General features: G+C 37.5%; 2 protein-coding genes across 2 annotated transcripts in view; one reads left to right on the forward strand and one right to left on the reverse strand.

Moving 5' to 3' along the window:
• Positions 1–13,561, forward strand: part of DHRS3 (dehydrogenase/reductase 3) — an 80,931-nt gene that overhangs the window by 8,102 nt on the left and 59,268 nt on the right. The window lies entirely within an intron of this gene.
• LOC311422313 (arylacetamide deacetylase-like 4) lies at positions 2,208–7,295 on the reverse strand (the record flags this gene model as incomplete). The annotated part of the gene is made up of 4 exons (XM_084495223.1): positions 2,208–2,982; positions 3,322–3,385; positions 5,542–5,758; positions 7,113–7,295. The coding sequence occupies 4 exons, from the start codon at positions 7,293–7,295 to the stop codon at positions 2,208–2,210; spliced, it is 1,239 nt and encodes a 412-aa protein (XP_084351349.1).

Below are 13,561 nucleotides of genomic sequence, written 5' to 3' on the forward strand. Positions count from 1 at the left end.
TACAAAGACTACACTGCAATTAGCCCCATCCTCCATTTCTTAACACACAATTACAGTTGGTTTAAAGCTTCTCCAACCTCTCTGGAATTATCACAGCCTGTGTAAGGAGTTTGGTCACTTGTTCTTTCTCTTTCCTCTCTGATCTTTTCTAGTGTCTCTTTTCCTACTTCCATGTCTTCATCATTGTTAACACAAAGAAATTTCACAGCTTTATGGTTCTTTGGCCAGCTTTTCCTGATTGTTTTTTTTTTGTGTGTGTGTGTGTCTTGTTAAAAAGTTAGCTGAAAACAGAAGTTCTCTTTGTTAGGAGTAGTGCTTTATTTTTTCCCCTTAGGGCAGGGTGGAAATTTTAGTTTAAAGAAATGTTTATGGTTTAGTTTCTTCTTTTTTATATTGTTATTCTAATTAATTTATTTCCTGGAACAAGGAGCTGGTTGTCACAACTTGTAATTTATTTGAATAAATAGTTAATATATACTGACAATATGTGAACTGAACTCCTTTAGAAAATGTGCTGAAAGATCAGTGACCAGGCTTTTAACTTCTAGTGGGTCAGGCAAAGCGAGCAGAACAGGATTAGAAAAACAACATGGGAAGCTGAGTTTAGACTCATGGTCAGGTTACTTCATGTTAGGTAAACCTCAGGAAGTCAGTATGCTTTCCCATATGAGCAAAAGGTAAGTCATAAAATGACTTCGTTAGTCAGAAATGAAGTAGTTTCAAGTCATGCTGCTTTATGTTGTACTTGCTGCAGAGTAGAATTTGTTAATGGAGAGCTGCTGTTGTTTAAATGACACTTGAGGTTTAGCTGTGGATCTGAGTCTGCAGCTCTTCAAACAACTAGGATGTGAGAACATTGTCGAAATTGCAGTTTTGCAGGAAAATGAAAGAAGTTAAAATCTAACTTAGGCAGCCATAATAATTTTTTCAGTTAAACTGTAATGATGAGGAAAAGTACCATGATGTTTTAGTTAGAAAGCTTTATAGAAAGTAACATTTTTTCATTTTTTTTTTCTAGTGAGAAGTTGAGTGTTTTTTAGATCAGATGCTCATCGTAAGATACTCTGAAATGGAAGCACCTGTTTTGTTAAAAAAAAAAAAAAGAAAAACACAACCTAATACTGATTTAAAAAAAATCCTATCCAGTGGTGCTTCTGGAGTTGTATTGTTTCTACAGTCAGGTGACTGTAGAACAGTAGTTTTCAACAGACCAATTCTTTGATAAGTTTATTATTGTGCACTGAGTTGACTCTGCCTGTGTTGCATTCCTTCTTTCACCAAGAAGAGTTTACTTAGGTTTATTACCGAGTACGGTTTATTACTGAGTTTAGCAAATTTATCTTACTCTTTCAACGGATGATTTTGAATTGCTAGTTTTTATTGTTGTTATTAATGAAAGCATTACAAAGTTGCCGTGACATTACAGCTTCTTGATAAGATAATGTTCTGCTTCTCTACCTTCATACAGCTGTGAACTCTTTTAATAAACACATACGATAAGCGTAAAATAATCTTGAAAGAGTACCAGAAGGGAAAGAAGGTTCATCTCTGCACTCCCCTAACACGTGCACATTCACTGAAGTGTAGGGATTCCAGTTTAAGAATCAAGTTCTGAAACAAAATATCATTTCTCAAGTTCCAAATAAAATCAAACCTGTAGTAGTTCCAGTGGAGAAAGTCTGTCCCAGACAGACACCTGTATTTCAAGAAAAGCATAGTCTTTGTGCAAGCTAACCCTAGAAATTAAAATGTGTAGCAGCAGTTTCACTATCTGACATAGGACTCCTCAGAAATACTGTGCTCCATCTGGTACCGTTACCATCTCTGAGCTCCCACAAGGGTCCGAGTAGCTCCCAGCTGTTGTCTTCAGCATTTCTGGGCTGCAAAAGAAGCTTCAGGAAGAGATGTTCTTGTTTGCCTTGAATGTGTGCCAGCTGTGCCGAGGTACTAGAACTGCTGGAGGTGAAGTGAAACAGTGCCAGGTGCTTGATTTTATTTGCGTTTTTATAATAATGTTTTCTAGAATGCTCATGTTTTAAATAATCTTACCACTTGTTTGAGAGTAACAGGAGAAATGAGAAAGTACTAAATACACTTCCTCATGCAGTCAAAATAGAAAACATAAATCGAACGTGTTTGCATTCTTTGCCAAGTATACGTTCACCACAAATAATGTAAGACTTGCACCATTTTTCTGAAAAATATGATTATAGACTGTTTATATAATTCACAGTGTTATCAATTATCTTTTTTCCAGATAAAAAGGAAAAAATCCCATAGCCAAAAAAGGCTAAAATTCCATGAAAACCACTCTCAGAATGATACCAGGTTACTTGAATGCCATTGTCCTCTAATCGCTTCTTGTATAACAGTCCATCATCTCTAAGCACATCAAACTCGCAGGTCACAATGTAGGATTCAGGGAGCTGGCAAATAATTGAGTCTTCGGCTAAAAGGGGGGAAAATGTTATTGCTAACAGTTCTTTGACAGCTTCATGGACTTCATGTTTGTATGAAGTGGATTTCTGCGGTATGTAGCCTCTAATCTTAAATTCATCAGGAATATTGTCAGCACTTATCCATTTTTTATATTTCAGTTTCATAATCTCAGGAACATGGCAATTTTGTAGGATATCTTCAAGAAATGATGGTTTTCTATTAAGATAACGAAAACAGAAGTAGATAACTAGCTTCCGATACAACATGGGGATTCTAGCATTCTGCTGATAGGAAGGCAAATGAAAATCTAGCCCCTGTAATCCTGGGTAAAATAAGACCTGTGCGCGTATTTTTGGGAGATCCCTTTTATTTACCAGTATTTGGCAAATAACTGTAGCAAAATTAGCTCCACAACTGTCACCGCTAATGATGATGAGAGCAGGATCCACGTGATACTCTTCTAAATTCCTCATAAAGTATAGGGTAGCATTGAGACAGTCAACATATTGCCCTGGATATGGGTGTTCAGGAGCCAAACGATAACTGAAATGTCAAAGACATTGTGGTTATTGTCAAAGTAATTATGAAAATTTAATTTGCATTGTTCTTGGTTGATGGATATGGTAGTTAGGTAGGCCGTTTTATCTAAATTTTGAAGTTTATATTTGTTTTTAGGTCCATGTAGACTGGAAACACAAAGTAATGGTGTACAGCTATTTTAGAATACTTGGCCTGTAAGCACATTTCTAAATTAAATTAAAGGCTAAAGCCATAAATGGAGAACACCATCTAAAATAGTAAATATTTCCAACATATTTTTCAGAAATATTTCAGTTGTAAGCTGTGTTACCATAAATATTTCTATGTAAAAGCAGCACTTACCCAACAGACACAACCACTGAGTTACATTTTTTGGCAATATAGCGGCATATTCTTTCAAAGGCTCCTAAAGACAAAGTTTATCAGAAATTATGTTTTAGAAAGGCAAAAAAAAGTCACTGAGTACCTCAGCCTTCTCAATATCCAGGTAACCACGTCTCCCGTTTCCTTCCCAAAAGGGCCCACAATTTCCCTAGTCATCCCTTTGTCGCTGTTATACCTATAGAAGCCTTTCTTGTTGCCCTTAACATCCCTGGCCAGATGTAATTCTACCAGGGCTTGAGCTTTCCTAACTGATCAGAATGTTTCTTTGTATTCCTCCCTCCCCAGATACCTGTCCTTTCTTCCACCCTCTATAGGCTGGCATGGTTCTGTAGACTTTCTGTAGGCATTCAGTGTTTCTGTCTTTATCCATCTTTGGCAGCCTGAAGAGACTTAGTATATTCACTTATTCTTTGTAAGAAGCATTTTCATCATCTACACAGCCTCTCACTGACTCTTTTTGGTGCTGTTAGATCCCGTTTGAAGTATGGGAACCCAAACTCTAAGCAGTATGCAGTATTTAAATACATCATGGATTTATTGAAGCTGCATAAAGAGGTTTCCTGTTTTGTCCTATCTTCCTTTCCTAATAAAAAATCATGGCACTTTATTTTCTTTTTGACTGCTATTGTGCACTACGTCAACATTTTCAGGCAATTTTCTAACATAATTGCAAAATCATCTTCCTGCAAAGTAGTTAGTCATTGTTTTATCTATAATGTTAGCGTGTTCTGCCCATCTGTTTGACTTCTGCTCTCCATTTCACCTACCATTTTATTACCTAATCCTCTGACATCTTAAAGGCATTCTGCACTTTTACAGCCAGCCACTACCTGCACTGCAGGAGTTATTATCTTATCACCTCTCAACTGCTTTTCTGGGTTTGAATAGCACTGGCTAGCACTGGTCCCAGTGCAGATCCTTATGGGAATCTCACAGGAACCTCCTAAAAGCCATCCTATTTCCACCTTGTAGTCAGTTTCTATCAAGTAAAGGATCATCACTCAGGTGTGATGGGTGTGTAGCCTCTTTAAGAGAGCCTTTTGGGAATCAAAGTTTTATCAACTCATTTTCCTTTATTCATTTATTCACTGACTCATAGGAAAAGCTTAAATTGATTCATGAAGAATAGCTTCATTTTATATAAGTTGCATGGATTTTAAGGAGTAATTCATATTTATCTGCTCAACAATTCTGTTCTCATTGTAGCTTCTGCTAATTTGCCAGTTCCGGACTTCAAGCTTTCTAGTCTGCAAGTCCTTTTAAAAACGTGTCATTATGTTAGTTGTTTTCCTGTTATCAAATATGACGGGGAATTCAAGTGAAAGGTCACATGCAGGTATAGTCAATGTATAGGTATGGGTATTATATTAAGCCATGACATTATGATACAGCACCTTTAATGTGCAGATTAGGCAATGGCAACTGTGTTTTGAAAAACAACTGTCCAACTTTATGGTAGTTTTTTCTTCCAGTGAAAGGAATTCACTGTTCATTTAAATCATGGAAGCTTGTATCTCGAGTCCTCACCACTTCCCAATCTAGCTCTAGAACTAGAAGCATCACAGTTGGTGTCAGCCTGGCCCTCCACCCAGACTACATGCTGTGCAGTGAAATGAGGGTAGACTATTTCTGCCACAGTGCAGAATGGGACCTAAATTATTATAAGCTTTTGTTTCTACATGATGCTGAACCAAGCCAAGTAGGCTCACAACCTCAGTTGTGGGGAACTGAAGTCTGTCCGACACTGTGCAAGTGGAGACTTACCCTTTGAACAGTAAAGGATTCAAAACCCGCAGACTTCCCTGTATGACCCTTGGAATGACATTCAGATTTCCATGCTAGGTGCCTTGGCTTCCAAGAAAAGCCCACATAGATTTGGTTGCTCAGAAAGAGATCCAGAACAGTTAAGAGTCTGAGTAGGCAGCCACTGAGACAATCAAAGAGTTGTCTCCCTTTCTGAACAAGAAATCATTTATTTTATGCAGTAGAATCACAAGAATCAAACTCCCCTAAACTGGTTTTATTTTTAATGCTCATGTATTAAAGCATATGTATGCTTCATTTTGATTCTTGGATTCTTAAAGTAAGACAGCAAAAGCACCAGAGAAAGGACTGGCACATATCTGAAGGGTAAAGGTTTAGATTTGATTTTAGAAATAGAAGTTGCTGATTTCTTACTAATGCTCCCAAATGTGCCAGCGCCTCCATGAAAATACAGTATTCCTCTTCTTTTGCCAGTAGGTGGCCACTTAGGCTGATAAATCCTCAAAGGTACCCCATCTACTTTGAGATCCTTGATAAGAAGTTTTGAATCTCTGCATGGTGGTATTCCATCCAGCACAAATCGCAATAAGGTTAAATCACCACAGACCCCTAGCTTCTCCAAAATCTTTCCCTGTGGAAAAGAAAGAATTCAGCAAATTAGCATGAAAGGTTCCAACTCTCTTTACTTAAAATAATAATAATAATAATCTTGGGATTATTTTACTGTATTGTATTTCAAGAGGTACTGGAGACAGTGCTTCCTTCAGTGGAGTTATGGTGACTGTTGAGAAATCTTTGAATTGGTTTGATTGAATTGAGTGTCACTGAAGATTGCCAAAAAGAAACACAGCAAACCCCATTTTGCATAAGCAGTTGTCCTCTTGCTCATTATCTATGCTTGCATGTTTCTTTTTGTGAATCTGAAAAATAATTACAAATGTATTTAAGCTGAAAATATGGGGGAAAGGAGTAAAATAAGTTTTGATTTGGAAATAAGTGTCATAAGCAACTATGGGCGGCGTGAAGGTGGTGAAAGAGGGTTAGATGTTAAATTATAGATGGAGCCCTGCTAAAATGTATGGGAGTTGTAGGCTCATTATGTACACAAACACCAGCGGTTGCTTTTACTTCTTAAAGCTATGATGAAGAGGGCAACATTTTAGAAGGTATTTTATTATCTTCTGTATTAAAGATACTATATATTTTGTAAGAAAAAATACAAAGAAAGTTTAATTACCCAGAGAAGAAGTTTTTGAAGTTTAGTGGAAAACAAAAAACTATATTCAAGCTACAACATAATGTCTTAAATTTAAAATCAACCGTTTTGAAGTCAATGTCAAAAGACTGTGGTATTTGTAGCGGAAAATGTCCAGACTCTTAAGAGGATTCAGCGGTCACTTTTAGCCCAAGGAAATTCCTGGTTTAAGACTAGCGTATGTAGATCTAGAATGTGGTGTAACACACTCACTAACAACTTTTCTACGTTGGTTCTTTTTTCCTCTTTTCTTCTCTACAAATTTGTACGAAGTTCCTATGACACTGGAAGTGCCACATGACTTAGGAGATGGGATGAACAAGTTCCAGAATTTTTGAATCTGAAGGTCTCCCAATTTTACTTTTTTTTTTTTTTTTTCCATAATAATTAATTTCTGCTTTCAGTTTGAAAGAATTTTGTCTTTATATTATGGAGTAGATATATTGGATATATGTTACATTCATGTGAGTAAATACACACACTGACACACGCATTTTTAAAGAATGAGAAAAACCCAAACATATTGTTCATAAATACGGCAATATCCTATTTTCTGAACTAGCCACATAAGAAATTATATCATTTGGTTCATTTATCAGTGCTTACAGGTTTCAGGCAGGTGAATTGCTGCTGCCACTTTACTGTTTTTTTTTTACGCCATTATGTTCCAGCTCCCAAGCATCATACCAAAATAAAAAAGAAATCCCCAGTATTAAGAAAGTGAACTTACCGAAATCATGGTTGTAATCATCACGGAATGGTAAAACCGAAGCTTTAGAGGTTGGTCAATTCCAGGTGGCATTTTTGAATTGAACAAGTCATATAATAACCCCGCCAGGAACAGTGCTGGTATTATAACAGGAGAGAAGAAAGCCATTCCAATTATTGCTAAACCTGTATAGACGGATGCCATTTCTCTTCCATGGAAATGAACTCCAAAAAAAACCTGTTCTATCTAAAGCTTTGTTTTTCAAGTGTTTCTCATGTGTCTGTCTTCACAGGAGACTAAGCACTCGGTTTATAAGCAGAAATAAGTTTATTAATGTTGCAATACTCTGATATTCTCCACCCTTCTTTGCTAATGATATTATTGGCAACACTTCCTTACACTGAAAAAAAAAAGGAGGAGGGGGAGATGTTTACTTTGTATAAAAGGAGAAATTTGAAATGTATGAAATTGATCTATATCGTGTGCTTTTCACTGCCATTGAGATAACCTTCCAGGGGCCACATGTGAAGATCGTCTGTCTGTTTGTTGTGGGCTTATTATGGGGGGACATTACAGCTGTCAATGTTAACATTAGAGATGTGCGGCTACTTGCAGTTGTCACCAAGGTGGATACTCCAAGAAGAAAAATATTAAAATGCACGTTTTTTGATTTTGATTAATAGTGGAATGCACAGACCCAGTTAAGTAAGAGGACATTTGCTAAGAATATAACCTGTGATACACTTCTGTGGAAAGATCTGTTTAATTGTGTGATGTTTATTACTTAGCTGTGAAATTTTAGCGTAGACTCCTTTCTTCATGCTGATGTAGGAGTACAAGTGGTCACTGTAAAATCAGTGCTAGGCTGTGCCACTCCTAACTTACATGAAGGTCTCTCCAGGTGCAGGATATGATGTCTTTGGAGATTGAAGCCACTGCTGTTTCTGATAAAACCTTTTTACTGATCAACCTCTAAGAATCTTATACTCAATCATGAAGTTACAGTTCCCAAACTTTTTTCCTTTCCTGGGTTTTAAAATGAAATTCCGGTCTGAAAACTGATTTCATCCTTAGTTTCATTAGCCCAATATTTAAATCAAAACAATCAGGTCAGCTGACTTGCACAATTCTAGCTGGTGGAGATAAGAATGTGTGGGACAAAGCAACGTAAGTCTGCCCCAGCGTTTGTGAAATAGGCAAGCTCTCAGCTGCTCAAATTAAGGGCTTTTCTTTGCTGAGGTTTAGTGACTGGGGCCTTCTTTGTGAACTTGTATAGTTTACAAATTTAGCAATATAGTTGGTCTTAGTAATGTCAAATTGTACAGTGTTGAAACCATATCCAGCCATCCATGGCCAACACTCATTCTGACCTAACCTTATCAACTTCTTTTTCTTTTTTTTTTCCTTATCAGTATCAGAACACAGATTGTAAACCAAAAGCAATTTAAAAATATTGCCCTCCCTTTTTTGTACTGCATGTTAGAAATCTGCTAAATATCTCTTAAGGCAGCTTCATTACATTATTTTGCTATAAGGAAGGAAAAATTCCAATAATTTCCCTATTAATTCATTTCAGTTTATCAGTAATGTCATTCAAGATGTTATGAAAGCACCAAAGAAGAAAGAGTGTTAAATAAATTAATGTTTTAAATGTTTTCTTCCCTTTTAGTCCAGTGATGAAACAAGTACCTTAGATCTTTGTAAACAAAAAAAGTGTTCTTTCTGGCACTAGATAGAAATCTATCTCGGATAACAAGCTACTACCAGTATCTCTTTAAACTGCAGCTCTTTGCTGATGTATTGTCATACATCCATTCTTCTACTCTTTCAGTAAGCTCCTTGCAAACCCCAGCTTTCCCAAATGCTTTACCTGTTTGTAGAAGGAACTGGTTTGCATTTGCTAAAGATTCAAGAGGTTCAGCTAAACTTGATAAAATTGATACAGCTTGGAGTTTGGAGTTGTAATGTGTATTTCTGGACATGCATGTGGTACTTTGTTCTTATAAAACATTTAACTCTTCAGAGCTCATAAAATTGATACTCTGTTCATCAAATTTAGAGTTGCTGGAGACAGACATGTTTAATATATCAGTTGGTGAGTACATAATTGACATAGTGTAAATTCTTTCCAGTGAGTCTCCATTTATGCAAGAAGATAGTCACCTCTATAATTCATTCTTTTCATCATTTTTCAGCATATTTCTAATGGACATAGCAATGATGGCAAGAGGAAGGATTATAACAATCCCTATCAATAGAAATGTGATCTTTGCTGGTTTGTTGTATTATGGTTTTCCTCCCCACCAGGCTTAACCTGTTGATTTCTGTAAGGCCTAAATAGGTGTGCAGTCAAGACCTCTTTGTAGATGGAGAATGCATAAAACTCACCAATTTCACATCCGTTGTAATTACACATCTCAGTGTTAGAGGCAGGCAGCTTTCAAACCAAACACCAATAAAGCCAAAAATGTCAGGGTAGATGGTGCTTATGAGTTACGTGAACATCAGGTCTTACTGTTTTTGTAATGTCTTTCCTTAAAATATTGCAAAACATTTCACTTCTGATTGTAGACTGTGTTAGGAAACAGTTGACTAATGTGAAGCTGCTATGTGTAATACTGGAAATACTACAAGCAATAACTAAAATATGATAAAGTCATTAGATATAATGGCTGAGGTACTGATTCAGCCACGTATAGCCAAGTTTAGTAACTGACTGGAAGTCATAAAGCTAAGAATATAGAAAGGAAAAAAATATTACAAGGAAAGATTAAAAACAGAAATAATAGTTGCTGCTATGTTACCACTTTTAATTCTTCTTGTTTGTTTGTTTTTTTAAGGTACCTTTTTGAAATGAAACACTCCTGTATATATAATTTACCTGGCTTTGTTTGTGTGTTTATTTACTCTAGGTAATGTAGTATGACAATTAGATTCTATAATGCGATTTAACTAACTTCAGTTTCACCAAGGAGAAATCTTACTGTCCTCCAGCTCAAATTTCTGGATTTATGTAAACAAATAACTGAAAGCCTCTCAGACTTCGTCGCACCTGTACACCTCACTCATCCAATCTGGGATCTGGATTTACTGTGGCCTTTTGAGGGACAATAAAAAGATTTAAGAAATTACAGCTTAGTCCTTACCAGATGATGCAGTTTATTAAAGGTGCAGTGTAGTTGCTTGATCTGTCTCTTTCTTCACTCTGCATGCCTCCTACCTATCTTTTGGTGTCCTCCCTCTTTGTTATCTCCATCTCCCCACCCAAATTGGTAGCCACTCCTTGTGCATTTTGCTCTCATTCATGACTGAACATTGCCTTCTATTCAGTCTGCTGTAAGTCCTCCTTTTCCTTTCTTCCTCTCAGTTCTGCTATGAAGTATATCCCTTCCAAGTGACTCCCAGTGTAAACACTTGCTAACAAATTCTGCAGTAAAAAGCTGTACCGTGTCAAAAATTTGAAATAAAAACGATAACAAATATGTTTAGCATTCAGTGATGAACAATTAGGATTTTGTGTTGTACGATTCAGAGCAGGAACTTATTTGAAATGGTGACTTTGCAGAAGACTTTTGTTAACGTAGCGCTCTGAAATGTGGATGAGTTCTTGGATGTGTGTGCCGTGGTGGCTGTGCAGTTCTGTTCCTCAGGATAGGTGAGCTCTGCTCCACCCAAGCGGAGTCCAAATAAACCACTCCAGAACCTCCACCTGGCATTTCATGACAGGCCACCAAACCAAAATGTGTTCTTGAGTCATAAATAGTTTGAATGTAAATGGCAGAACTGCAACAGCCTTAATTTGCTGTGGCCAGATCCAGCTGATACTTATAACTCAGAATATTCAGGTTAGCAGGAGAGGAATGCATCCTCAGCAAGTTTGCTGCTGATGGTAATCATCAAAGATGGAACTGGGAGGTGCTGTTGACTCCCTGCAGTGACAAGAGGCCGTGCAGAGGGATCTAGCTAGATTGGAGCACTGGGCAGTCGTCAATGGCATGAAGTTCAGCAAAGGAAAACGTCGCATGCTGCACCTGGGATGGAGCAGGGCTGGACACAGGTACAGACTGGGAGATGCGTGGCTGGAGAGAGCAGCCCTGCAGAAAGGGACCTGGGGGTGCTGGGGACATCAGGCGCAGCGTGAGCCAGCAGTGTGCTCTGGCAGCCACGAGGGCAAACTGCATTTTGGGGCAACAAAGCTGGTAAAAGGGCTGGAGGGTGCATCCTATAAGGAGAGGCTGAGGACACTTGGGTTGTCCAGTTTGGAGAAATGAAGGCCAGGAGGTGACACGGTTGCTCTCTGCAGTGCCCTGGGCAGGGGAAGCACCGAGGGAGGCACCGCTCTCTGCTCCCTGCTAACTGATGGCATCGAATGGCCCAAAGCTGTGCCAGGGGAGGGTCAGGCTGGGTGTTAGGGACAATTCCATTACCGTGAGGGTGGCCGAACACTGGAACAGGCTCCCTAGAGAGGTGGCTGATGCCCCGTGCCAGTCGGTGATCAGGAGGCATTTGGAAAACTCCCTCACTGATGTGCTGGAGCTTTTGGTTAGCCCTGAAGAAGTCAGGCAGCTGGACTTGATCTCTGAAGGCCCCTTCCAACTGTTCTGTTCTATTCTGTCTGTTCTGTTCTGTTCTGTTCACTATGATGAGAGAGTCAATAAACACAATGAAACACTGGGGTAATGGGCGAGTAGAAGACAACTGATAGGAATAAAAGAAACCATAATTCACAGGATTCTGTCTATTTCAGCACCAGTATCCTACAGAGAATGTGCATCATAAGTAGAGAATAATATTAAATGTTTTTGTTTTTTTTTAATAATTGAATTCAAATTTTGGAGTATTTTCTAATTGCCTGCTTATTTTCCAAAATACCGGTTGTGTATTGACTTTTAAATAGAGTAGTACAAAGAGATAATGTAAAGATAGCAAAACAGAAGATAATTGAAGTTGTAAAGTTCTGTTATAAATCACTGTAACTTAATTGGTTTAGAACAGGTAATTGAACTTGAAATTAGTATGGCTTAAATACTACTGTGTTGTTAAGCCTACTGCTTTAGTATTTGAAGGCATAGCAGCAGGTTCAGTAAAAATATTTAAGTCTAAAACACTCTATGACCTTTTGTAATGTCTTTCGGTTGCTCAGATTATGTGCCCAAGAGCAGAAAGCAGTTTCCCAGGTTATTCTAATGGCATTGAAATATCAGTTGTATACTGACATCTGGTGATTGGAATGGTGCACAACAATTTGCTTTCCCTTTCTTAATTTTCTTAACATCTTTCCGTAATACATAGCCATTCAAATAGTCTCCAGACCTCCCAGCTTCACAGACCTTTTCAGCAATTCACTCGTTTTCATGTTCTGACAATGTTCTGATCTGTTCCTGAATCCTCTTATTTGTGATATACCGCCTTTGTGATGAAGTCTAGAGACCAGATTAGAATGTGGCTCCTGCCCAAATTATTTAGGGTTGACACCTCTGGAGTGGACCGGTCTTGTCCATGATCTGTTACTTTGTTGAAGGAATACATGTGCTGAGATTTTATTTTGAGTACCAGATGTTCAAAATTACCAGTTATTTCACTACTAGTCAAGTCATAAAAGAAATAAAAGATCTATAGTATCTTCAGCATGTCTTCTTGGGGCCTTAATACCTAACCAGTTGCCAGCCTTTTTCTTTGTCTCATTCTGACATTCCCTGTATGTATGTATTCTTCTAATGTATTCTTCTATAACTTTATGGACAAATTGCAAACCATGCCAATGAAGGACGTAAGCCTCAAAATTAGTGTCATTTTTGCCCATATGCAAAATAGCAGTATAACTGATACATGTATGTCTACTTAGAAATAAGGAAAAAAATGTAGGAGATTTTTTGCTATTTTGCTCATGAAAATTGAATTAATTCTGAAAGACCATGTGGAAAAGCCCTGTAAAAATTTCCTTATTGTTTTTTAAAGACTTTGTGAGTTTAGCTAGATGTCATTCAGATTGTTCTAGCAGGTTTTATTTTCCAGTATGCTGAATATAAATAACAGAACCATGCTGAGTATAGCAGAACATCCTTCCATTGTTTGTAAGGTATCTTATTCTATCTGAAGACTTCCCTTACATAATTGTCTGCAGCATTCTTTGCTTTTGATTATAGTTTAAATAAGCCAGCAGTGGGTAGAAAATGTATGCAATAATGTCAGATAAAGAGCTTATTATTTTTAAATTATAGAGCTAGAAATTTCTCTGACAAGAACAAGAGTAGTTCATAATGTGGGCAGTGTTTCAGGTATTAATTTAATCAAAGATAGTCAGAAGTTTTGACTGTAAGTCTGAAGTTTCTTACCCGTGCTTCCATTTCTGCATGGAGATGCAGTATGTCTCCAACGTACTGAAGAATTCATGATACTAGTATCTAATAGCGTGATAAAGTATTGTAATGCAGGATATAAGAGTATAATAAAAACTGAGAGGAAACAAT

The sequence above is a fragment of the Aythya ferina genome, assembly GCF_964211825.1.
Source record: "Aythya ferina genome assembly, chromosome: 21".
Classification (NCBI taxonomy): domain Eukaryota; kingdom Metazoa; phylum Chordata; class Aves; order Anseriformes; family Anatidae; genus Aythya; species Aythya ferina.